Genomic DNA, 26,430 nt, shown 5'->3' with positions numbered 1-26,430 from the left:
TGGCCACGCTAGTTTGGATCCAGGCCAGGATCCCATTGGCCTTCTTGGCCACCTGGGCACACTGGTGGCTCCTGTTGAGCTTCCTATCCCTCAGTCCCCCCAGGTCCCTCTGCCTGGCTGCTCTCCAGCCACTCTGTGCCCAGCCTGGAGCGCTGCAGGGCTTGGGGTGGCCAAAGGGCAGGACCTGCACTTGGCCTTGTTGAACTTCATCCCACTGGAATCAGCCCATCTCTCAAGTATATCCAGATCCCTCTGCAGAGCCCTCCTGCCTTCCAGCAGGTCGACACTCCCTCCCAACTTGGTGTCATCAGCAAATTTGCTGATGATGGACTCAATCCCCTCATCTAAATCATCAACAAAGATGTTAAATAGTAGCCATCAGCACAGTTTAAAAGATATGAAGGGGGAAGGCAATATGAAAACAGAGGGCTGGGACTTTATTTTGGTACCCAAAAGGGATCTTCTATACTTGCTGCAAAGCTTGGGTATGTCTGTTCTTAATGTAAGAAAATATGCTCATTTTGCAGGTGGCAACCACCCTTCCTGCCCCTCCCAGAGATCTGGAGGGCTTTACCATCCTCACACCAGGAACTCAGATTCCTCAAAGCATGGGCTGGGCTGGAAAGCCTGGTCCTGTTTGTAATGGACTGATGAATGAGGACGCTTTGGTGCCTGCTGAAGCTGACCCTGGTTTGTCAGAGCCACCAGGACTTGGTGAAGGGGAGGTGTTGAAGCAGCTCTGGGTGCAGGGACCTGCAGCCTGCCCAGGAGGAAGAGCTAATCAGCCCTTCCTGCCGCCGGGAGAGAGGAGAACCCGGCCCAGGATCCCCGTCTGCCGCTGATGTGAGGATGCACGTCCACAATAAGCCCTGACAGGCTGCTGAGATGGATTGCACCAGAGTCAAGGCCCCTGAGATAGGCCTTGGGGCTGTAAACAACTTGTCCCAGGACACAGGGCCAATGGGAAGGGCTGGGGAGATCAGGGAGTGAGCACAAGTTTAGGGAAGTACGAACAAACTCAACACAAGTAAAAGACCAAGAACCCACTAAAATCAGGCAGGTACATCACTCCTAGGGAGGAGTAGCAGTTATTTCCTTTCCCTGTGATGCAGAACTTGGTGTTTCCACAGGGCCTAGAGAACCCAGTAGTTTCCATGACCCTGGATTTTCAGATGGAGAAATCAGAACATAGAGAGACCACAGACCAACAACTACAAACTAGTCGGGGGCAAAAACAGGAGTAGGACTCATCTTTTACAAGCTCAGAGCCACAGTAACACAGCATAAGACCAGCACCTCCCATACCTCAGGTACTCTGCAAGTCTAATTTCCCTTCCTGTATTTTACTTTTCACCCCCTTATTGTTGTTGCACAAATAAACCTGATTTTTTAAAGGAAATATTTAGAGTCTCTTAGGATAGGTAGAAGAAAACTTAAAGACACAAAAATCTCCTTCCTATGTGGAAGTGAAGTCAATACAATGTGACAGAGAAGAAAGCAGCTTGCATTTACAGCTCTACAAATAAAAAACCAGAGAATATCAAAGAAAGTGGTCCACTGGCTCAAAGACAGGGCAACTTGGCCAGCCCCACTGACTGGCACAGTGCCAAGGTCTGACAGCCAAGAGCAGCTCCAGAACATCATGCAAACCCTCTCAGAGCCACCATGGAAGTGTAAGAACTTGCAGCAAGGTGATCACCGTGGCTGCCTGCCAGGCAGGAAGGGTCACAGGGCAAAAGAAAAAGGGTTTCTTTGCTCTTCAGGAAAAAGGAGCCATGAACACCTTCCCTGGAGGGGCTTGCAAGGCAGAGCCTCGCAGGTACGGCAAAGGGAACCTCATACAGTTCTCCAGGTAACTTTGGGCTGGTCATGTATTTATCTGAAAGTCCCCTCACAAAAGAGGTTAATCAAAAGAATAACAAAACTGGTAGAAGCAGCAGCACCTGAACACTGCAATGCACAGGGGTAAGAACACAGAGGGACATTAAGATTCAGGCAGCACTGCCTGCTCTTTAAGTGCTGCCAGGGGGACAGGACCCTGTGACCTTCCTGGCTCCAAGAGGGGAAAGAGCTGCTGTAACAGAGTGTGTTTCTGCTGAGATTTAACAGCGTGGGTCAGGAGAGCAAACCAACATTGCCCTTCCCTTCCCCCTTCAGTGTTAGCACTCCAAGGCACTGAGGTGGGACTGTGAGGCTTGTGGCATGTCAGCCACACCTGCCAGGGGCCACAGTGCACTGGGACTACAAAATCTTCAGGAATATGGACTAACAAGACCCACCAGACAGCCTGGATTTCAGGGGACAATTGTAGATTTGTCTTACTTTTTCCCCCCACATTGCCTCTATAACAATATTAAAATATGTGCAGGAACAATTTTTGCCACAGAATTTTCCTGCTTTCAAACTAGAGGCTCTGGGGCTAAAATGTCATGAAGTCTCTTGTTCTCCTGGATGCCAAAATGGATTCCTTTACCAACTGAGCCAAGCAATTTATATAAGGATGGGAGCAGCTCATCTGGACACAGCAGTGGACTAAGAGCTCCTTGGAAGGAAGAAGGTCTGTCACTAATTAAAGACAGGTGACAAATTAAAGCTCCCAGCCCTTCCCCTCCAGCTTTAAAAATCCTAGGAGGTGGCTCTTTCAAAAACTGGCCAATCTTGGCTATTTTATTGTTAAACAGTCAATGGATATGATATAAACCTTCTGCACCAAACATCTCATTCTAACTACACAAAGGTATGACAAAGCTGGTTCCCAGAGTTACACAAATCATATTCCACCATGACAAATCAGACCACTGAATGGCCCAGGAAGGAACAGAAGCTTAAAACTTCATTTTTCCTTTGAAACAGCACTTGAATGCAATATAGAAATGCAACAGCTTGGCTGACACTTTTCAGACTGCTGGGCATTATCTGCCCATGTATATCCTTATCCTGCACTGTGCTGGCCAAAGGCACACCTTGGTTAGAGCAGGTATCTCTCCCTCTACCTCACCACCTGAACTGCTGCCGAGATCCCTGAGACAGGCAGCCAGGCATGGCAGCAGGATCTCCATCCAGCTTCTTCTGCAAAGCCCTTATCTGCACCACCACGGCCTCGGGGAGGGCAGGTCAGGAGGAAACAACCTAAACAGAAAGAAATGGAGGAAACTCAGCAGGGAGCTGCCACACAGGGAATGTTCTCTTCCCAGCTGGGGAAAATAACCTTATTCAAGAGCGCCGATTCAAAAATTGAATAGTTATTTATTGTTCCAGAAGTACATTGCTCTTTTATACATATTTCATAAATGATACAGGATTTTACACATGTTCAGTTTTTTTCTTTTTTTTTTCCTTTTTTTTTTAAAGAAGGACTTTTCTCCATGCTCCCTCCCTCGTCCCAAACACACATCAAGGATTCAGCTACAGGATTGTGTTTCATTTTTTTTCCCTTTAAACCTCATCACACAAACAGGATAAAACAGATATAAAATAATCACACGATATAATTAAATGGAAAGACAGAGGGAAAGGGGAAGGGGGAAAAAAAAACAAAACTAGAAACATGCACCCATTCGGTCCAACATGCCATTGAGTGAGAAGAGGCAGCAATCCCAGCTGTGTTTCCACATCTGCAAGGCACCTGGCGTCTGATTAATACTGAATGATTTTCTTTCCTATTTTTTTCTTTTAAAACATGGTTCTCCAAAAAAACAGAAGCCTCGTTCCACGACACAGTGAGGAGTAGTAGTGAAACATCAAAAGAGCAGCCATCCTTTCTGTATGTAAAGTTTAGTGTCTTTCTCCCACCTTCATCCTGTCTCCAGAGCATTTATCAGCAGGATGCTAAACCAGACTGACCTGCTTTGAATGAGGAGATGTTTTATCTGCTTAGAAACCAGCCAGCCAGGCTAGGAGAGAGGGCAATGGGTTGACCTTCCTTCCTCTATCTCTTTTTAGCTAAGAACAAGAGATGTCATTAGCCACTCCTAAAAAATTCTGACCTGTGGACATAAAGTTCATGTAAAGCTACTTAATCAGGGGGAAGTGCTAGAGAATCCAAGTTCTGTGTCTTGCACTGTAACAGCCCCAGGCTCCCTAAAAGCCTCTGGGCAAGGAAAATGCTGTGACCACCTATAGAATCTTTTATCCCATTGTACAAGCAGTCAAATATCCAGTTTCATTATTCCACATCCTAAAACTGTTCATTTAAAAGCAGGAGCCATGATTGTGCAACAGTTTGGTAATCCTTTGAGCCTTCCTAATTTCATAGTCCAGGTGGCTATCAGGTTTGGGGTAGGAAGAGGGGAACCTCCCTCCCTTAAGACTGAGTATAAACACCTCTCATGCAATGCTGCCATGGATTTCCAGGAGGAGCTCAAGGGCATTGGGATGCAAAGTTTATAGTTATTACGGAATAATCCAAAATATTGATTATCAAACGTCCAGCAGAAAACTCATTCCTTCTCTCACTGGGCTACAACAATCTGTGCTACAAATAAGCAAAGGAGGAAGTCAGTGGAGCACAGGGGGTGGGCTGGGAAGGGAAGCTCACGGTTTTCCAGTAGAAAGCAGTCTTGTAGTAACTTTATAAAAGAGACCAGGTCTGACCAGAAGTGTGCGTGTTAATGGCGGTGGAGTGCAAGTTCTGATCACCAGCCAGAGCTCCAGGTGGCTTGGATTCTTTGTTCTTTTTGTTTGTTTGTTTTCTCCTTTTGTTTTTTGGTGGGGTTTTTTTGAGAGAGAAAGAGAGATCAGAATCAGGTAAAGGAAAATTAAAAAAGCGAAGCAGGCTGCTGGTGTCTTATCAAGAGGCAGACCCTGCAAAGCTGGAAGAAGACACCCCTACACCCCAGCATTACATTCTTTTCATGAGCCCCCCCAGACCTGTATTTGTACACAATCACCATCCAGACAGTTTTTCAAATATGACTATTTGCCAAGCCCTTTTCAGAACTAACATTCCACAATGTCCCATCTTCAGATTGAAGAGATTTCCGCCCCTTTACAGTCCTTTGTCTTGATTTAAGGTTAAAACCCTTCACCCCCCACACCACCTCCCAGCTTCCACCTGCAATGCTTTAATTAAAAAAGGCAAGAGCTATGAACAGGTTTTTGGCTGGGGTTCAGAGCTTCTTTGCTGATCAGTCCTTTTCAGATATTTGCTGGATGGGCAGATGAACCTGCAGTGGGTCTCGAAGCCTCTTAAGGTCCAATTCTGCCTACAAGTAGAAGACACATAATGAAGTGCAAGCTTCCAACACACCTTCCCTCATACCATTCCCACAGAGAATGGGAAGCTTCTCTTTTCCCTTGCTTTTCCTGCCCAGAAGGAAAGTGTTTAAAGAGTAAAACAAAGTCACAGGCTCGTATCTGGGAAAACCATTCTCAGCTGTACTTCTCTGAACTTGCCTGCATGCAGCCACTTAAAGGAATGTGGTAGGGAAGATCTGATCCCCATAAACTTAATGGGATACTTAAACCACTCCAGCACCCCCCAAAATAACAAACCAACACTCCAATTAGATAATTGGAATGGTTGTTAATAGAAGAGAGGCTCCAGGAAAATACTCAAGAGTATCTGTATTCACATTCCTTATGCAGTTCCTGCTCCAAGGCAGGGAGAGGACTCATCTTGCCCTGGATATCCTACCCTGTCATTTCCAGAGCCTGGGAACACAGGATGATACAGAGCAGTGAAAAAGAAGGTGGTAGCTCTGCTCTCTCTGCTCATGCCATCCTTCTGCAGAAAGGCTCTGAGAAACAAAAGGAAAGATCTCTACTCCAGTCCTTTGCTGAGCAGATCTCCCAGTGTGGACAGTCGGCTCAAAGTGTCTGTCTCCAGTCTGAGAAATCTGCCCCCATCACCTCTAACAACACAACTACATTTTCCTGAACATGATTTTCCAGGACTGCATCCCAGTGCACTGAAGTGCTATGTCAGGAAGACATGAACTGAATGGATGCAAGTCTTCATTCCTCACTAAATCCATCTGGTGTGTAGGAGCTGAGAAGAAAAGAAATCTTGAATTAGGCTCCTCTGAGGCATGAAGTGTCTGAAGCAACTCAAGATTTGCCAGCAGTTTCTAAAGGGCCCTTACAGATGGATATAGGCAAATGTTTGGTGTTGATTTACACATCCAGCAGTTCTATTCCTGGGAATATCAAAGCCAGCACTGATTGTGCTGGGGCTGTGACAAGAAAATGGGCTGAAAACTTGAAACACATTCATTCTTGTTGGAGCTGTGCCTATTAATAGTAACTAAGTGGTAGCAAGCAGTAATTTCTTTGTCTTATTTCTGGAAAAGTTCTTGTTACCTGAGCAATTGCATCCTTGAGTTGATTGTATTTCTCTAGATCAAATCGTGTCTTTTTGGCTCCTTTATGGAAAAATAATAAGTACTGTCTGTCTCTGGCATCTGGATAAACATATTCCTAAAAAGAAAAACAGGAGAGAAGATAAGAATAAAGCTGCACCAGGATGCAACACAGGATACCATTAGCACAGGTGTGTTTTGAGAGGATGGGTAGTTTCTGACAGAGAAGGCACAAGACCAACAGCCTGGTCTGAGCTCACATGGTGTGGTGGGTGACCCCTGCCAGCAGCCAAGCCCCCACCCAGCCACTCACTCACTGCCCCACAGCTGCATGGGGGAACAGAATCCAAAGGGGGAAGAAACCCAATAAAACCCATCAAGATAAAGACTGTTTAGTAACTGAAGAAAAAAACAACCCAACAATGTAAGAGTGATGCAAAAGCAATCACTCAGCACCTTCTGCCAGCAGCCCAGTGCTCAGCCAGACTCTGAGCAACAGCTGCTTTGGGGAAACTATCCCCTCCATTTATTACAAAACATGGTGCTGTTGGGTATGGAACATCAATTTGGTCAGTTCAGGGCAGCTGACTCAGATGTGTCACCTCACAACTCCTCAGCCACCTCCAGCCTGTCCACAGGGGTGTAATTTGGGGGTTGGGAGAGGGCAGGTCAGGGAGGAACAAAAACCAGGAGGGCTCGATGCTGTACAAGCACTGCTCAGCAACAGTGAAGGCTCTGGTGTGTTATCAAGGCTGTCTGGATCACAAATGCCACACAGCACCATTCCAGCTGCTCTGGAGAACATTAACTCCATGCCAGCCAGACCCAGCACAGTCAGGCATTTGCTCCTCTACCAGTACATTACACTGCACCAGTGAGTTACCATCACCTCCCTCCTGTCCTGGACGTGAAGTTCTCCATGCAGAGAGAACAAAATCTAACGTGTCTCAGGGGTCCAACACTAACAAGTTTGTGGAGAGAGGAAAAAACCATATAAATACTGCCCCTGAAGTGATGCAGGCTCTGTTCTGATGGCCTTGTGACAGCAGAGACTCTCTGAGCCCTCCCCTCATTATTTAGGTGGGATTAGGAGTGATGAGACAAACCACATACTAGAGAATCTGTCACAACTACAAGGATCCAGAGAGGGATTCTTCATCTGGATAGGAGGCCAGAACCATGAAAGGTCTAAACAAAAGCATTTCCAGGAAGATGCCTGGACATTGGTCTCATGAAAAGGGCCAACATGGCATGTCAGAGCAGGGGCTTCCTAGAAACTCAAAAGGTACCTCATGCACCATTCCTGTCTGCACTGACCACATCTGCCAGCAGATGAACCTGTATGGCTACAGCAGTCAGTTACCAAACAGATAAAAGCATTTTTGGTAGCACAACCATCAACAAACACCACCAGAACACCCCACAACCACACCACACCACCCTGGCTAGCACTAACTAAACAAGTGGCTTTTGGTTCTGACAGGATAAGGAAGGGGCAAAGCAGCTCCTAACAGGCAGGAGTTTGCTATTTTTCTAGGGAGTAGAGCCCCAAAAGTCTTCTACTGAAGGGTCAACGTCAGCACAACAAGTCCTACCTGGCGGGTCATTACGAAATAAGCATACATTGCCATGGCACTACCATAGGTGATGAAATAGGTGACTGGCTCCATAATGTCCCAAGAATATTCCCACCAGGTGAGGCGGGCCAGGATCCCAAACTGAGTGGCCATGTAGGCCAGGCCTCCCCACAACACCAAGGTTGTCCTCTTCTCTGCTTTCCTGCTGAGCTCCATCCTTACCTGCAAAAGACAAACACACACCTTGTAGCCTCAAAATTGTGCTAGTATCATTAAGAGATAATGTAAAAACAGTATCTTACATTAATAACATTAAGTGGTTTGAAACATGATTTGAGTCTAGATTATGCAAACAAACCTAAACTTCTTTCCCATCAATATCTTGCCATTATCCATATTTACTGAGCATGCTCTGAATGCCCCACAAAGGTGTTTATGTTCAGAGATGTCTGTTGCATTATCCCCAGTCTTGATTTGCTACCAAGTTCATTTCCAATTATTTAAAGAAAAGAAACAAAATACTTCCACAGAAACCAGAAACAGACATAGTTTAAGTAAACACTTAGTGCATCTTCTGCTTCAGTGATCTTGAAACTATTTGCAGCATGGCAGGGACCTAATTAAAGCCTTGAAATAAATTAAGACTGCATTTGGAGGGTAAGTAAAACCCACTGAGAAACTCCTCACTTTTTCTAGTGGTGCTAGTTGCTCCTTCAGCTGCTCTAGCCTCCCGATCAGCTCCTTCTCCTTGTTCAGCTGGTGCTCCTCGATGCTCAGGGCTGTGTACAACTGCTGGACCAACGTCTTCACATCGTTCAGCGTCGTGGCATTTTCATGGCTTAAGAGCTCTAGGGAAAAACAGGCACTGCTGGACACACAGGTGCCCACAGGACTTCTCACATATCCTCCAGAAACTGCTATTGGTCTGCACAGCAAACACACACAACTATCTTTTCAACAACAAAGCCACTGGAAGAGCTCCAAGCACTCCAAGACAATGTGACACCTTTAAAAGAAAACCAGGCTTTATTCTGGGATATTCCTAAAATGTGATAAGGACAAGGAAAAGAGACATCCTACTAAGCTTGCAAGGTATCAACATCTGCTTCTGATCCATATTTATATCCAAGACAAATGAACAACTGAGCTAGTTATGATCCATCAGAGCAGCTGCCAAGACACAGTCAGGATTCAGCACAGCTATTGATGAAGGCAGCAGCACACAGAGTTAATGACCCCATAACATGCAGTCCCACGATCCCTACTCTGAGGATCAGTGTCAAGAACTGCCTCCCAATACTCTGTGGGCACTCCCCTGCTGTGCTGCCCACAGGGCAGTGAATTCTCCCTCTGGTATTTAGAAACAGTAACAGGGCTATGAACCAAAACCTCCTTTCTCCCTGCATTTCAACATAAAAAGAACTTTTAAAGACTATAAGTCTGTAAAGGAGTTGTGACCAGTGGTATTGTGTTACACACCCCACCTGGAAAAAAAAAAGTTTCACATTAAAGCAAAAAGATCTTGACATTAGCCAAATAAATAAATATATTTTTTTAAATAAACAGTTTTTGTAACATCCTTAGGCTTATACCTGAGGTTGTCATCTTGAAATATGATTTTATCAACTCCAAAAAATATGGACAGCTTAAGTGTTAACACCAGCTGCTCCAGGGAAAGAAAAGCTGCCTGAGCCAAGGCACACAAGGGACAGAATGTCCCTCTCCCAGTAAAGGGGCTCCTGTTCCCCTGTGGAGAAAAACTTGTGTTCCTGCTGAAGGGATTACCAGAAAGTGTTTAAGGTGACAGCATTCTGGCATTTCCATTGTAAAACACACAAGGTGATCTTGTAAAAATGAAAAAGCAAGAGCTGCAAAGTTTAACAGAACTAACCCCAGGGCCTGTTTGCAGGGATGTTCATTTTAGCACAAACTAACTGTGGAAATCTCCTTGGTAAATGTATCCTAGGCAACGATTTCCTGCAACCTTGGTGATCCCAGAGCTCACCTGGCAGGGCGCAATGGGTGGGTCATGCAAAGGGCTGACAGAGCAGAGCAACTTCTTTGTGTGTGTCACACACAGTGATTTAGACATAGAAAGAGAAATCCAGTGATTCAGACATCCAGTCTTAATGGAGACTCTTCTGTTAAGGTCTTTTTAATGAGACTGCAAAGACCCTCTAGCAGAGGTCAGTCTACCCCAAAATTAAGGGGAGAAACAGCATCACACCCAATGCTGCACTCCCAATCTCAGTCTCCCACATACCAGGGACAAAGTTTCCCCAAGCCACAAATTTCTTTTTTATCTTGGTAATTTTGTATTTAAACAATAAAATGCTAAACTACATTTTTATTCTTTTTCTTTCCAAAAAGGCCCTTGGAAGCCAACTGCATCTACAGAGGAAGATGACACCTACCAGGGTAGTCTCAGACCCAAAAGAGGTGGTCAGTCTCCTGATTTTTGATAGATCAACTTGCTTTAAAATGTTGCCTTATTCAGGCTGGTCAAGGTGATAAAATGATCATTAACATTTCACAGATTTTCCCATATTCAAAGCATCACACTTGAATGGAAGCAAAGTTAACTGTCAGGGGAAGCAACAATTTACTCTTCCAATCCCAAACCAGACAGTCTAAGTTTCAGTTGAATTCCCATTTTGTATTGTATTCCTTCAGAGTGAGTTAAATTAAATTACTTTTCAGTAATTTAAAAAAATTGAAAAATTTAGAAATGAAAAGGATTACATTTCTTTGTTTATTCCTCTGGGGGGGGCTGAGGGCACTGGCTTTGAGCAGAATGAATATCTGCTTTTCATTACTGATTACTCAGATATCACTAAATTAGACACCAAGGGCAGGATTAGAAACTGCAAAGTTTCCCTTTGAAAACAACACTTCACATTCCTGAATAAGTTAATAAAGCATGTTGCAATTAAGCAGGGAACTGAACACAGAAATTTATTCCTGCTGTTTACCAGAGCCAGGCTGCTTTACCTCTCTTTGGTGGTCTAACATGATATGTGACATCGTTTATGATCAGCTTGAAGTCATCCAGCAGGAGCAGGTCTATGCCTGTGGAGGAGGCAACACGTGTGCCATCTGTGAGGAAAACAGACCTCTTGTTACACAGGAGCAAGAAAGGGCTGAAACATTCTGTGGCTAAATTGTAACACCATCCCCAATCCACCTTTTGGGCTTCTACACCGTCCCACAGACAAGAGTTTCCATCAGGATGGATGAAATGTGAAACATGACTGAGTTTCCAGAGCTAAAACGAGATACTGCTTCCCTTGTACCACCCAATTCCTTACAGATCAATTAGAACCTCTAAGCAGGTTGTGCAGTTTGCATCTCTCCTACTAAATAGTAGGAAAGTCACCAAAACCCACCTCCAGTAGGGCTGATCTCCTTGGCAGACCTGACTACACCATAGCTAATAATATTCTTACTCTAAGAAAGGCATTTCTACCTTCTGCTCTTCCAAGAAAGTCGAAGAACTCGCCCCACAGCAAACTTTTACTTCAAAAACAAAAAGCAGGATGAAAATAGCAAGTCAATCAATTAGTTTGCAAACAGCAGTACCTGCTGAGTAGATTGCAACCCGATCAATGCCTCGGTCCTCTGCCTGCAGCTGTTGTAGGAACACGCCCACAGAGTCTGAGATGGGTTTCAGTGTGAACTGGCAGCGCTCGCGCCGGGACGGAAGACTCACAGAAATCACAGGTAGCCCATTCTGGTAAACCACCGTCACTTCTGCAAACACCACAAACCCACAAGGTTATCACCAAAAACTAACACATCTTCTCATAGTAGTTCTCTACTCATCCTTTGAAAAAAGAGGCAAATGTGGGTATAAGATGAATATAAAGTAGACTAAAGTTTTGATGTTATCAAGATGTGTGTCCGTCAAAGAAAAACTGAGGGATATCTGAGATTATCACTCCAATTAACTTGGAAGTACCTGTAAATTTTCTGTGCTTTGTAGAAAAGTAAGTTACTGACTCTAAACACAGTCACCTTTATACTGAAGGCAACAAGACTATCTAAAAGCCACAACATGGTAGCACAGTATGTTTAGGTTAGTTTTTGAGAATCAAAGTGTTTTGGAGTATGGAAGACAAAACAGTGCAATTTATCGGGATTTACAGCCCAGGAGACAAAGGCAGACTGTGTCTATTAGGAAACATCAAGGAAGGACCAACTTCAAATGTTTTTATTCTTGTTCAGTTCTGGTTTCCTGTTCTTTCTCCTGAGGCAACAAATACTTAAGAAAGAGTCAGAAACATGAGGTTGTAGGAAGCAGCACTCCGAGTTTAGGCTTCAAGGTCATTTCATCTAAAATTCATGAGATCAATATTCTTTGTACTTCTCGAGACAGACACTACTACTTAGGTGTGGATAAAACAAGATTTTCCATTTCTTTAGCACTGCCAGGAGCTTTTTCAACAGCATTCTTAAGGATCTCAGTGTTCCCTTTCTGAAAACCATGGTAGTGCCCTGTGTGGACTATTAAGCTGGCTGGTATTTCACTGCCAGAAGGACAACCCGCTCCATGTGCTTTGGGACATCCATACATAGAACAGAGAAGTTAAAAGTTCGTATTTCCAGAGCCCTCTACTCAGTCACAGCCACTCAAAACTGTCCTCGAGCGTAGCAGTTGCTAAGATATAGCAGCACACCTAAAAATGATTTGCTTTCATACATCTCTTCATGTAAAAACCTGCACCCTTTCCTACTGCTCAGAGCACTTGCTGTGTCTCCAGGATCGTGCAGTCACACCCACCCACTCTGCACCTGCCTGAGCATTCCCACCTGGCGTGGCCCTGGTCAGCTCCCATCTGCTGAAACTCATCCAACCCATGGACTGATGTGCCAAGGCAATTTAAGCAGCTAACACCAAAACCAGTCAGGCAAAGAGGTCAGCACGAGCAGGGAGAGAGGCAAATGATGTTATTTAACTACCAAAGGGAACTATGAGGGCAAGTTTTGGGGTGACATGCCTTTCCAAAACTGGGGGCTGTAGATGTGGAGAAAGGACAAAGCCAGAAGAGTTCTCCTGGGGCTCTGAGCTGACTGTCACACACCTCCACCAACTGAACCAAGCACAAAAAGGTTCCTCCCTCTTCCAGAGGGCTGCTATCCTGAATTCCTTAAGGACTAGGTGGAAGTGACTAAGTATGGACACCTCAAATGACTGAAGCATCCCAAGAGGCCCCAGAATCTGAAAACCTGTTAATGCCTATTCTCAAGACTCAGATACCTGACAGGATTTCAGTAGCTTTAGTGCTTCAAAGCTCAGAACTCACAGACAACAGGCAGATATTTGGTGAAAAGGAATAAAGCAAACTGTCAATTTCTTTGGACAGACAATTTCGAGCTCCTTATCAGCAGCTGTTATGACACCAGCTATCAGATTTTTGTGCTTTTCCACTCAAGTATTTGAGCAAGAGACTGCTAATAGATTAGCATTAACTACACTTGTGGGAGCAGGCTCAGAAGAAGCAATCCACATGTTTAGAAGTTTAAAATAACCACTGAAGTGTTGAGTTCATTGGTTCTGGGAGCAGCACATACGAACTTACACACTTACATAACCACGAAGCACACACTTCATTTAAAATGCTACCTGGATCACAGGGGCAGTGAGCCAGTTTTTGGCAGAGCAGAAGAGATAACAATGTTTGCACTGACACTCTTCTGTGTATCCCCGTTGGTACCACACCACAGTCACGGCTCCAGGACTGCCAGCTCTGGAGGAAGTGCCCACCAACACCAGCTCTGCTGCATTTTAAGAGCCATCAGCACTGGCGGCACACACAAAGCCTTTCTCAAGGATTTCCAGCTTAGGTAGAGTATTAAAGACCAAATTATTTCCCTTCAAAAGACAGGGTCAGTAAGTCTGGAAATACAGCTGCTTTGTGTTTTCCTTGTAGAAGTAATTTTCTTGCTTAATACACTGGTGGGGAAAGTCCATAATTCCAGTTCGATCCCCTCATCACCTCCCACAGAGGTAATGCTGGTCAGATTTTTACTGCAGTGGAGAGGGAAGAGCTCAGAGGCAAAGAAAGGAAAGACAGAAATCCAAAGGACGTGTCAGTAACACAAACCTGCCAAACAGCAGCAAAGAGCTCCAGGAAAAGGGCTGGACTCGATGATCTCAGAGGTCTTTTCCAACCCAATCGATTCTATGATTCTATGAAAAGGTGTAACAAGCCCCTGTGACAGGGTTACCTCGCTCTCCTCTGCTCCCACAACCCCGTGCAGGGTCTGCAGCTACTCCACAATTACCAAGTGGACAAAGCACTTGGCACCTCAGTAATTGCAGAGCTAACATTTCAGCTCATTGCCACTGGTTACATTTTAAATGGGATTTAAATACACAGGTCAAGTAAATGAAAGTAATTGTATACAAGTGTGCTCCACTTGCATTTATAGACAGCTACAACCTGGCCAGGAATGCTGCTGATTAAGACCACAGAGGATTTTAAAAGCTTTACACTCTATATTAAGCATGGGGTTGCTTTGAAGTAGGACTTTCATCCAAGCACCACAAAGTTGACTCAATCATATGTGCACCAGCGACAGGTCATGGGTATTTTTTAAAGCCTTTTGCTTTTGCATAAGCAAAAGCAATCAAAAAAAGGTATTAAACAACACATGAGGCAAAACCAACAAAAAATTACAGTAAAAAAAAAGGTGTGCTTAAAAAAGTCAGCATTGAACATTTACTACTGGTAAAGGTGAAGTTATCAGAAGAAATAACAGGAGTTCAAGCACAATATGAGAAGGGGTAAAATCATACCAGGCACACTGACATTATCCTCCCAACCTCACACATGCCCTCTGCACTTCTACCTGTTTAATCCCTCAGGTTCTTATCTGAGCTCTCCACAGCAGTCACACTCTCTCTGTGTTTGCCCACACTCACTGCCCTGCTGGGGGAAGTGATTGTGCCAGAACCTTTCCTTTATTGCTTTCAGGCCTTATTAACGAGCTTAATGGGCAGAGGATCCACTCAGGCTCGTTGTCAGTCAGCACAAGTGCTCCAGTCTCTGTGCACAGCATGCACATGTTAAGCAGGCAGCAAGCTCAGAGCTGCCCATTTCCTCTTAGCATTCGGGCACACTCAGATTTTTAAAGTTCCACCAGTGCATCCTTTTGCTTTATGCTCTGACAACCTTATCACATAAAGCTTAATGTTTGAGCTGTCCCAGAATTTAAATAAAGGAACAACAGTGACTTGGCTTCACAACTTATTCACTGCAGCAAATAATGCTCTCAACAGTTTCAGCACACAGCTGGTATGAACTGCACTTGTGTTACATAAACCAAGAGGGAAGGCAGAATCACAGGATCAGACTGGGTCACGTTGGAAAGGACCACAGGGGGTCATCCCAGAGCACACGGCACAGGATTGTGTCCAAATAGCTCTGGAATATCCCCAGTGAGGAGACTCCACCCCTTCTCTGAGCAACCTGTCCAGTGCTTGGTCACTGCACAGGAAAGAAGTTCTTCCTCCTGTTCAGGCAACCAACATTAGGACAAGAGGGCAGGGGCTTCTGCCAGGGGAGGTTTAGGTTGGATATCGGGAAGAAGTTCTTTACAGAGTGCTCAGGCATTGGAATGGCCTGTCCAGAGAGGGGGTGGATTCTCTGACCCTGGAGGTTTTTAAGGTGAGACTGGACATGGCACTGAGTGCCATGATCTGGTAATTAAAGTGGGGCTGGATTAAAGGGTGGACTTGATGATTTCGGAGGTTTCTTCCAACCCAACTGATTCTATGATTCCCAGGCATCAGTTCCTGCCCATGGCCTCTTGTCCTCTTGCTCAGCACCACTAGGCAGAGCCTGGTCCGTGCTGTGCCCCCCTCCCTTCAGGAAGGATGTACCCTGAAGGGGAGGCATCACACAGACCTCACAGCTGCATCAGGAGCAAGCCTGGCAAACAGGCTCAGACAGCTCCACGCAATTCCATCTTCCTTTATAAAGCCCGTCCAGTTTGGTACGGAGAGTTAGTAGCAAAGTTGACCATTGCCTTAATTCCTCTTGACGTTGTTCTCTCTGTCGCTTCCTTAGTTCCAGGCTGGAGTGCTGCCAAAAGAGGCTCAGCCAGAGAAGCGGGCAGGGAGGGAAGCTGAAGGCAGCGCATCCCGAGCGAGCCGAGAGCTCTGGAGGCGCGTACTCACCATCGGAGGGCACTGCGGTACTGCAGTACGCCACCCGCACGCTCTGCCAGGGAGACAGCCGCTGGTGCACCTGGAAAACACAACCACAGCGAAAAGGACACACGTTCAGAGTCTGGCGGGATCGCACCCCGGTGCCACCTCCTGTCCCCGCTCCCGCCAGCCCCTTCCCCAGTGCCTGTGCCAGGCGCTGCCTCCCTCCCACCCACCGCAGGGGCTGCCACGGAGCAGGAGCGCCTGTCGGAACTCGGAACAGCCTCTTCCCTTCCCATCTGTCACCCCGCAGGGCTTCCCCCCTCAGCCAAGTTCACCTCCACACACCTCACCCTGCACACACGTCGCTGAAAGCGAGAGCCTGTAACAGAACAGCTGTGGTTTGTTTGCCTTTACAGCCTTCCTTACAGCCACACGGTTAATCGGTTCTAAGAAATCAATTTAGTTTACCACCCAGACATAGAAAGCAGAAATCACACAAACCCAGCAGTCTTTAAAGGTAAAAAAAAAAGAGGTTTTAGCACAACCACAGGGGATGTTTATGGAGTTGTGGATAAGAGGTTCATTCTCTTTGGTTGTTTTCCATGCCAATGTGACTTTTTCCCAGTCCTGACAGAGGGAAGCCAAACTCAGACACAAGTAGTAAACACGCCTGTTCACAGAGGAACAAACTGTTCCGAGATAAAAAGCAATAATTGTAATATTGAGCTATAAAAAACCCACAGCAGACCAATAAAGAAGAAAGTGCATGAATGGTTTGTATGCCCTGCAACCTTAGCAAGGGGCTCATTGGCCCATGAAAATCTACACTCAGACTGATTTAAAGTCTGTCTCTTAGACTGAATTATACTAATTATATACTAATCCTTCCCCAACAGTGAAATTCCAGCTCTGGCACAAAAGAGCCCCATTTTAAAACAGAATAAGGCACAATCTGAGCCCTCACCTGTCTGTGGTAGGATAGATTTCAGTGGCCAGTCTCAGCTTTCAACAGCTGCAGTCCCATTCCTGTGGTCTGGGATAGCTTTTTCTTTGCTGGTTGCTAAAACACAGCTGCCAAACCCACATTTCCATCAAGGTACCTCACAGGGAGCGATTGTTTAAGTACATCTCTAATGGAAGTTTGCAAACAAACCCCAGGCTGTTGATTATTTCTCTGCCAAATTGTCCAGACCTCTGTATTTTGTGAGGATGCCTTCAATAATCTACTTAAAATAAGATATACTTGCTACTCCACTTGTGCTCTGCAGCCTGGTATGCAAACCAAGGATAACTCCAACTGATCTTTCTTGAAAGCAGGACCTTTGGCTCTGATGGTCACTGCACTGCCAGCTCCAGAAATTCACTTTGTGCTGTATTTACACTTCGTTTCTCTCAGTTTTGACAATGAAAATCAGCCAAGTGATTTTTCACTTTCCTCCCCACAACAGCGTTTTCAGCTTCCCATGGTCGAGTCAAACAGGCAGGTCACAGAAAAAGAGAACTGGGCACTAAAGAGCTGTAACTAAAGTGGGAAGTTGCATGTTCTGGCAAAAGTAAGGTTTTAAAAGACTCCTGTGTGTTGTAAACCAAAGGGTAAATTGGCCTTTTAAAGATTTGAAAAATAGCACCTGAACTGACAGACACCCAACTTGCTGCTGCTGAGCTGCCAGGACCACTCCCTACCTGAAGAAAAACAGGTTTAAAACTCAAAACTACCTGAGAAAAAACACAGCTACTCTCCCGTTGTGGGCAAATCAAGCTCCACTGCCTTGACATCACTATTATATTATGAAAAAAGTCAGAAGCTTCAATGATCAGAAAAGCTGCACCACATGCAAATTGACACAGGACCAATTTTTACCTAATGAGGAGAATTTTAATCCTTCTAAAAATAGTATCAGAGACAATAAGAAGTGGACAGAATTCACAGAAACCCTCCTGTCAGAGAGCACTCCCCCAGTATACCTGTTTTACCTGATCCCATAGCACAGCTGGCACTGATATCTCATGTTCAGTACTTTCCCCTTCCACACAGAATTAATCACCCATTTCTGACACACTGCACAGCAAGAACCTGCCTTTCTACCAGGTTTGCATGACAGCCCAAAAACCCAGCAGCAGTTTTCAGAAAATAGTAAAACCAGCATTATCTCATGGCAAAATAACCATTTAACTGGAAGATATTCCCAGGTAGCACCTCTAAAGACTTTACCTTAAGGCTGTGAGTACCTGGCTTGCTCCAGAAGCCTCCTGTCCTCAAACAACACAGGCAAGCACAGGGGAAAGGCAGAACAGGTTGAGAAAACAGGGCATGTTACGTGACTCATCAAAAAGCTGAGGTGTCCCTGGATTTCCGCTCGTGAGGTGTCCCTGGATTTAACCACTTGGACAATCCTGCATCCCAACAAGGGCTCAGCTCAAGCCCTTTGTTTCATTCACCCCCCCAGACTGTGCTGCCAGTACATTTTGGAGGAGAGATGCTGTTCAGCCACACGGATCTGTCCCTCCTGCAGCTCTGGGCTGTGCTGGGCAATTCGTGCTGCTGGGAGAGTGTCTTATCTACAAAAACAGTCTCTACTGGTCAGGAAAAGAAAAGAGAAAAGGAACAAATGAACTCAAACTCAGCACAGAACGAAATGTCATGATCTGCCACCCAAGGTTAGCAAGAGCTTAAGGGATCATCCATCACTTTTACTCCTGACGGGAGAGTGCTGTTTGAAACTTGAGATGGAGAGAAGTGTCTGAACCCTTTATCTGATGTCTGCAATTCAACAGCTTCATGTAGAAACGTGCCAGAAAGCTGAAGCTGGGACTGGCGTGGGGCAGAGAGAGGAATTTGTTTCAAGCTTTGCTGACCAGATCTCAGCCGTCCCTCAGCAGTGAAGTGTGGAATTAACTACATCCAGGTTGCAGCTGAGACAAACTTGGCCACCACTTCCAAAAATAAGCAATATTTGGAGTGTGAAAAGCACAAAAGCCAGACCACTGAAATGAGAACCTCTAAGCATCAGAATAACTTTCTGGGTCTCAAGAGAACATATGCAGGAATTTGCTTTCCACGTCCATCAAATCCCTCGTTTCCCGTGTTATCTGCAGTAAGATGCACATTAGGATGCTCAGGGTTATGCAGCAGCTTTGCTCCCAGAATGAATAAGGGAGCAGGAGGAAAAAAAAAAACCAGTCCTCTGCCTAAAACTAACACTTCCTCCAGTCTGGTCCAGGTCTATATTAGACAACCCAAAGGTAAAAAGAACAACATCTCTATAGCTCCTAATGTAGCTTTCTCAATAGTACAGGAGTAACAAAGTTAATCAAAGCCCTGCTGGAAAAATCAGCCTTTTGGTTACAAGCAAGTGCTCTCCGATGGGAAATGAGGGAGCATTGTGGCAGAGCCCCTGTTTTCCATTTATATCATTATCAGTGATGGAATGGTAACAACTTGGGGAGATCTAGTCTCCAAACCCTAACTAAGATCAGAAAAGAGATTGCCCTGAAAAAAGAACACTCCAAGCACGAGAAAAGGTGAGTATCAGTCTATGAACAAGTAGAAGATGTTGCTAACTCATTACCTGGAGCACCAGTGCACCAAAAGCTGCAAAGCTTTTGAGAAAAAAGAAAGCACTCTGTGTAAAAAGTTCTTAAAAGTGAAACATTTAAGAGACGTGTTTGCAAGTGCCGGCGGCAACAGCTCTTTCACTAATTACTGAGGGCCTCCTTTAAGTGAGGCTGCCTGAAGTCTGACATGAAGCAGCTCCTCTTTTCCAACAAGCAACACCTCTTTCCTCTATCCTGACTTTCACAGCATCAAACACTGAACGTCCTTCCTGGCTGTGAAAGTGGTTGTTATCCTAAAACCTCCTGGCTGGAATCTCAGCAGCGAGAATTGCTGCAAGGTTCCCTCAGCAGCCACAGCAACCCAAACTACCCACCTCGAATGTGCTGAAGAGCTTCATTTCTCCACTTTCCCTTGTCTCAGGGCTCTAACACTTCTGCTCCCCTACTCAACCTGTTACATTTCAATCTCTCCAAAACATTACTTTGATCCTAAGTCACTGAGTCTCTTTTTGCCCTCCCATTTTCCCTCCCTTTCACCCCAGCTCTTTGCAAAGGAGACACAGAGCCAAGCCCTGCCCTGCCCACAACCCCGCTGTCCAGGGGCTGTGATGTGTGACTGCCCAGCACAGCCAGCATCTCTGCACCAGCACACAAGCTCTGGCTGGATTTAAGCACATTGAGCTGTGGAGGATTGAGCAGGGCCAGCTGCCCATCCAGCTGCTCCCTCGCTGCTCTCCTCGGGAGCAGCAGGGGAGGTGCAGGATGAAAGGATGAAGGCAGGGAGATCACTCACCAATCCTCGCTGGTGTGCCAGACTGGGCTAAGGGAAAGCTGATTTACTGCCAATTAAAGTAGATAATAACAAAAAACAGATTGAAATGAACACATATTCCCCTCTCTATCCTGACACTTTATCCAAGGTCCAAGTCTGTCCAGAGAGCCACTTCAGCCCCGGTGCACCCCACACAGCCCCCTCGGTCTCCAAATACCCCAAACACCCCTCACAGAGACCCCTCAGCACCAAACACCCCACACACCCCTCACAGAGACCCCTCAGTCCCCACACAGCCCCATGACACCCCACACAGACCTGATAGAGACTCTTGAGTCCCCACACAGAGACCTCTCATTCTCTGACACTCCAAACACCCCACACAGAAGCCCCTCAAGGCCCACACAGCCCCCTAAAACCCCACAGAGCTATTGCAGAGACTCCTCAGCCCCAAACGCCCCTCACAGAAACCCCTCAACCCCAGACACCCCACAGAGCCCCCTCAGCCCCCAAACAACCCTCACAGAGCCCCCTCAGCCCCCAAACAACCCTCACAGAGCCCCCTCAGCCCCCAAACAACCCTCACAGAGCCCCCTCAGCCCCCAAACAACCCTCACAGAGCCCCCTCAGCCCCCAAACAACCCTCACAGAGCCCCCTCAGCCCCCAAACAACCCTCACAGAGCCCCCTCAGCCCCCAAACAACCCTCACAGAGCCCCCTCAGCCCCCAAACAACCCTCACAGAGCCCCCTCAGCCCCCAAACAACCCTCACAGAGCCCCCTCAGCCCCCAAACAACCCTCACAGAGCCCCCTCAGCCCCCAAACAACCCTCACAGAGCCCCCTCAGCCCCCAAACAACCCTCACAGAGCCCCCTCAGCCCCCAAACAACCCTCACAGAGCCCCCTCAGCCCCCAAACAACCCTCACAGAGCCCCCTCAGCCCCCAAACAACCCTCACAGAGCCCCCTCAGCCCCCAAACAACCCTCACAGAGCCCCCTCAGCCCCCAAACAGCCCCATGACACCCCACACAGACCTGACAGAGATCCCTCAGTCTCAGACACCCCACACAAAGGCCCCTCAGGCCCCACACAGCCCCCTGAAACCCCACAGAGCCATTGCAGGAGACCCCTCAGTCCCTGACACCCCACACAGAGACTCCTCAGCCCCAAACACCCCTCACAGAGACCTCCCATCCTCTGATACCCCACACAGAGACCCCTCAGCCCCAAACACCCGTCACAGCCCTCATAGAGACCCCTCAGCCCCGCACAGCCCCTTTAGCCACCTCCCATCCTCTAACACCCCTCACAGAGACCCCTCAGCCCTGGGCATCCCATATGGGCCCCACAGAGACCCCTCAGTCCCCACACAGCCCCCTGACACCTCACACAGACCTGACAGAAACCCCTGAGTATCAGACACCCCACACAGAGACCCCTCATGCTCTGACACCCCAAACACCCTCACAGAGACCCCTCAGCCCCACACAGCGACCCCCTCAGCCCTGGGTATCCCACACAGCCCCCACAGAGATCCCTCAGCCCTCACAGAGACTTCCCATCCTCTGACATCCCACACAGAGACCCCTCAGCCCCAGACACCCCAGAGAGCCCTCATAGAGCCCTCTCAGCCTCAAATACCCCACACACAGATACCCCCTCAGCCCCAAACGCCCCTCACAGAGACCCCTCAGTCCTTGGCACCCCGCACAGAGACCTCCCATTCTCTGACACCCCACGCACCCCTCACAGAGACCCCTCAGCCCCCTGACACCCCACACAGACTTAACAGAGACCCCTCAGTCCCAAACACCCCACACAGAGACCTCCCATCCTCTGACACTCCAAACACGCACACAGAGGCCCCTCAGGCCCCACACAGCCCCACAGAACCTTTGCAGAGACCCCTCAGTCCCAAACACCTCACACAGAGATTCCTCATGCTCTGACACCCCAAACACCCCACACAGAGATCCCCTCAGCCCTCACAGAGACCCCTCCACCCCAGACACCCCACAGAGTCCTAATAGAGACCCCTCAGTCCCCACACAGCCCCCTGACACCCCACACAGACCTGACAGAGACCCCTGAGTGTCAGACACCCCACACAGAGACCCCTCAGTCCCTGGCACCCCTCATAAAGACCCACACAGAGACCCATCATCCCCAAACACCCCTCACAGAGTCCCCTCAGCCCCAGATATCCCACACAGCCCCTGCAGAGTCCCCTCAGCCCCCGGCATCCCCCACACAGCCCCCACGGAGACCCCTCAGCCCTGGGCACCCCACACATCCCTCACAGATACTATTCAAGCTGACAAACAAGCCCCTTCCCAGACAAGCCACCACAGGCTGTGGGCACAGACAGGTCCTTCCCAGCCCTGCCTCACCAATGGCACCCACAGCCACCCCTTATGGCAGCAGGGGACAGAGGGGACATGGTGGCCCTTGTGAGGGGCCCTGCCACGTCCACATCCCCTCAGCACCCTCCCTGGCTCCCTTGGGAAGCTCCAGAGGGATCAACACACACCAATCCACCATCACATCTCTGCCTGCACCCCCCACCCCACCACTGATTGGCACCCAGACATCGTGTCCTGCTGCCAGGATATCCCTTGGGGAAAAAAAAAATAATAAAAAAATAACCTCAATCTTCCTTTAAAATCGAGCTCAGCTTGACCAGGGATTTGTAACCCTGTATGGAAGACCTTCTCCAACATCTTGCCACGTGTCTGGATACATCCACACAGCAAACACAACGTGGGGCATTTCCCTGGAGGCACAAGCCGGGATTCAGCATGGGAATCTGGGATGTGATAAAGCATCCCCTGCTCTCGTAGGGGTACCACACCCTCCTCACAAACCCCCAGGGATTTTGGGAAAGCCCTGGCACCTGGGAGCTGTGCCCTTAAATTGCTGAGAACAATTTCTCCAGCAAGTCCAGAGGGTGGATCTTTGGACCCAAAGGGGGCCCCCTCTCTCTGCACCCAAAGGGGGCCCCCTCTCTCTCTGCACCCCAAAGGGCTCCCCCTCTCTCTGCACCCCAAACACTTGTCTGATTCCATCCCACTGCCTTGAACTCATTCCTTTCTCTCCTTGCCTGTACTCCCATCCCACTCAAAGGGGCAGATTCTGCCCCAAGGAGAACACTTTGCACCCCACAAGGCAGCACTTCACGCAGAGGAAGGTCAAGCAAATGGGAAGCTGTCAGGACTGCAGTGCTGCTCCTCTAGGATTTTGTTTTTCTTCTTTGTTTTAAAGTCAGGCTGAGGAGAGGGACACGAAAAAGGCAATGCCAGCAAGATGTGGGAAGTGTTATTCTTTACATTTGGAAGCACTTTGTACGACCTACACGTTAGCAAATGGTCTTCATTTGCCTCAGTTCTCAGCCCTGCCTGAATTTTCTCCTCTTCCAGCACGAGTACAAAGCTCCATCACATCTGCGAGGAAGGGAACATAAACAGGAGGTGAGCTATAAATACTCCCTTCTCATCCTGCTTCCTTTGCCCATCTGCCTAAAAAGAAACAGGTAATCCACAGTGTCCAGGAAGGCGAGGGGGTAGGAGGATTAATTCTCTGCAGAAAAGGGAAAATACAGGGATAAAGTAAGTGCTCCTTGTCCTTTGTCCTGTCTTTCTCCCAGGCATTCCTGCTGCTGGGGAGATGCTGCAACCAGGAGCTGCAGCAGAGCTGCTGTTGAGCAGGACCATCCCTGCATCTGATGGTTTTGACTGAGCCTCTTAGGAACAAGAGAGGGAAGAGAAGGGAATAAAAGGGGAAAAAGTTTAGCTCCCATGGTAAGTACCTCATCAAGCAGTGCCTGCTGCTGTCCCCAGGTGCTTCCCTTACCACCATCCATAGCACTTTTCCCCCCAACTAATCAAAACTCCAAACCAAACCCTCCTCTCAAGTCTGTATTCTTCATTTTATTGCAAGTGAAGACAACCAACAGCAAATTACACTGTTCCTAACTCAGAACAGACAATACCCAGGGTACACCAGACCCCACACTCCCCTCTCATCCAACCTCCCACAGCCCTTCCCCACCTCTGGCAGGCTGGAACACCCCCTGACAGTGTGTGATGCCAGGTCACAGACTCACTATGAAAATACTTCTGCTTTACTGGAGTAGGATGGTTTGAATTCCATTTCTTTAATAGAATCCTCATGCTCACTGGAAAAAAAGCTGAGAGTTTTAATGCCCTTCCATCCTGGAGGTTTGAAACACAGAAGCCAAACAAAGCACTATGATGTACTTAAACCTGTGCTGGCTTTGAAACCAAGAGCTGGATTCCTTTCCCTAATTTCCAAATTCATTACTTGAATCTTCCTATACTGCAAAGGTTTATAATTCTCTTCTTAAAATTAAAGGGGCTGCCAGACACGGTTTAAAAAGAATTTGAAGGATTTAGTGAGTTCTGATCTCACCAATTTCAGGGATTTTTTTTCTCCTTTAGTCACTCACAGCCGAAAACTGCCTATCTAAGAGAGAAGGCATCACATGGATTCCCCTCAGCATTTCCCCAGGGCAGCTTAGCTGTTGTTTTGTTGAAGGTTTTTTTTGTCTGATTTTCTTCCTCTAGCACTTACCAACCCCATTAGGCAACTCCTCTTGTCTTTGTTACAGCCAGTTTACAAGAAGAGCTCTTACCCCTTCTACTCCCACTGCAAAAAGAGTTTCCCAGTGAGGAAGGAGCAGCTCGCTGACACATCCCTGGCACTTCCAGAGTGAAACAATAAGCAGAGCAATGAGGAGGCATTTCCACAAGTGTAAGGAAATTCCTTCTGCCTCGGTGCGTGCTGGGGAGCGGTCAACTCGCACCGGTTTTCCAGGGAAATAAACTCAGGAATGAGGGAACTTTGCTTTCAGCTCTTGAAGAGGCACAGCAGGCTCTTGCAGACCGCGGAGACGGCGCCAGGATGTGATGCACAGCTTGGGAGAAGCTGCACACTCTGAAATTCAGAGAGGTGCACCCTCCTGCAAGCCCCAGTACAGCCCAGTTCTGGGGGTCTCACACCATCAATTCCCTGCAGCAAAGCACAACACACAGAATCCCACCTCCCTGGCTAACCTTGCCTGGGTTTGGTCCAAAAAGGGGTGGGACAGAAAGGTGAGGACTCTCAGACAGCAAGAGGCAGTTCTTTAGTACCCACAGACACACATCCAGTCAGCTCAAGCACTACAGACAAAAAGTGGTTCCTTCTCTGGGATTATGAGCCTTACAGGGCAAGCTTGGAGCCTGAATCAGCCTTAGGATTGAACCCTTAATGAGGCATTTAGCAGGGAAGTTTGAGTGCTGCCCAGAAGTGCCAGATAAGGTTTATATATACTCTCACATGCACAAGAAGTCTGGCTACAAATACCTGCAGCCAATTAACACTGGCCAGGTTTCTTCTGGAAGAAATACCAAAGTGTAGGATGCTCAGTTTGGCACAATTCCCTGCTTTCCACATCCAGTCTGCCCCCAGGTGTGATTAGTACAGTAAAAATCAATCCTTTTGCTGGTCCCACACAGCCTTATGAAGCCCTGGGAATCCTCCTTTTGATTAATGGTGGATGCCTGACATTTTCCCCTGGATACACTGCCTGCCATCAGGATTGTTACTGCACCACTCCGACTTCCAAACCACTTCTGCTCCCTGCCAAGTTATCACCCTATGACAGCACCAGTAGGATATGAAAAACATTCCAATAAAAAGATATGAATGTTTTAAAGCCCTTAAAGAACACTGTCTCACTGTGCTATGACCACAGATCAAGGATATTTAACACGCAAATTTAATATCCCTCTATGTTAATGTTTAATATCCTTTGGTTAATGATGTACCTTCACTTATTCCATGGAAGAGCCTCCCACCTGCACCCTGAGAGAGGAGATGGTGCAATGCTCCCCTCCTGCATGCCACGGGTTTGTGCCAGGAGAGGTAACTCGGCAGGAGCTGAACACAAGTGAAAGGCAGAGCTCTGCAGAGGCACATCTTTATTGGCATATTAATAATGGGCAGTAAGGACACAAACATGTTAATTTGGAATGTGACACTTAAACAGCATGTTAAATTCAGTTCTGGAG

At 47.2% G+C, this 26,430-nt stretch overlaps 1 protein-coding gene across 1 annotated transcript in view; it reads right to left on the bottom strand.

Moving 5' to 3' along the window:
- Positions 1-3,221: 3,221 nt before the first annotated feature.
- The window catches only part of MCU (mitochondrial calcium uniporter), an 87,504-nt gene continuing 64,295 nt past the window's right edge, over positions 3,222-26,430 (bottom strand). Inside the window, exons 2-8 of the mRNA XM_071564060.1 lie at positions 16,059-16,128; positions 11,456-11,626; positions 10,868-10,972; positions 8,564-8,724; positions 7,895-8,098; positions 6,301-6,417; positions 3,222-5,204 (exon numbers count right to left, since the gene is read on the bottom strand). Coding sequence (XP_071420161.1) covers positions 5,127-5,204; positions 6,301-6,417; positions 7,895-8,098; positions 8,564-8,724; positions 10,868-10,972; positions 11,456-11,626; positions 16,059-16,128 — 906 coding nt within the window. The 3' untranslated portion in view covers positions 3,222-5,126. The remainder of the gene's footprint in view (positions 5,205-6,300; positions 6,418-7,894; positions 8,099-8,563; positions 8,725-10,867; positions 10,973-11,455; positions 11,627-16,058; positions 16,129-26,430) is intronic.

Source organism: Pithys albifrons, chromosome 9 (genome assembly GCF_047495875.1).
Source record: "Pithys albifrons albifrons isolate INPA30051 chromosome 9, PitAlb_v1, whole genome shotgun sequence".
Taxonomy (NCBI): Eukaryota; Metazoa; Chordata; class Aves; order Passeriformes; family Thamnophilidae; genus Pithys; species Pithys albifrons.
The sequence above is the reverse complement of the archived record's forward strand: the minus strand, read 5'-3'. Positions and strand labels throughout refer to the sequence as shown.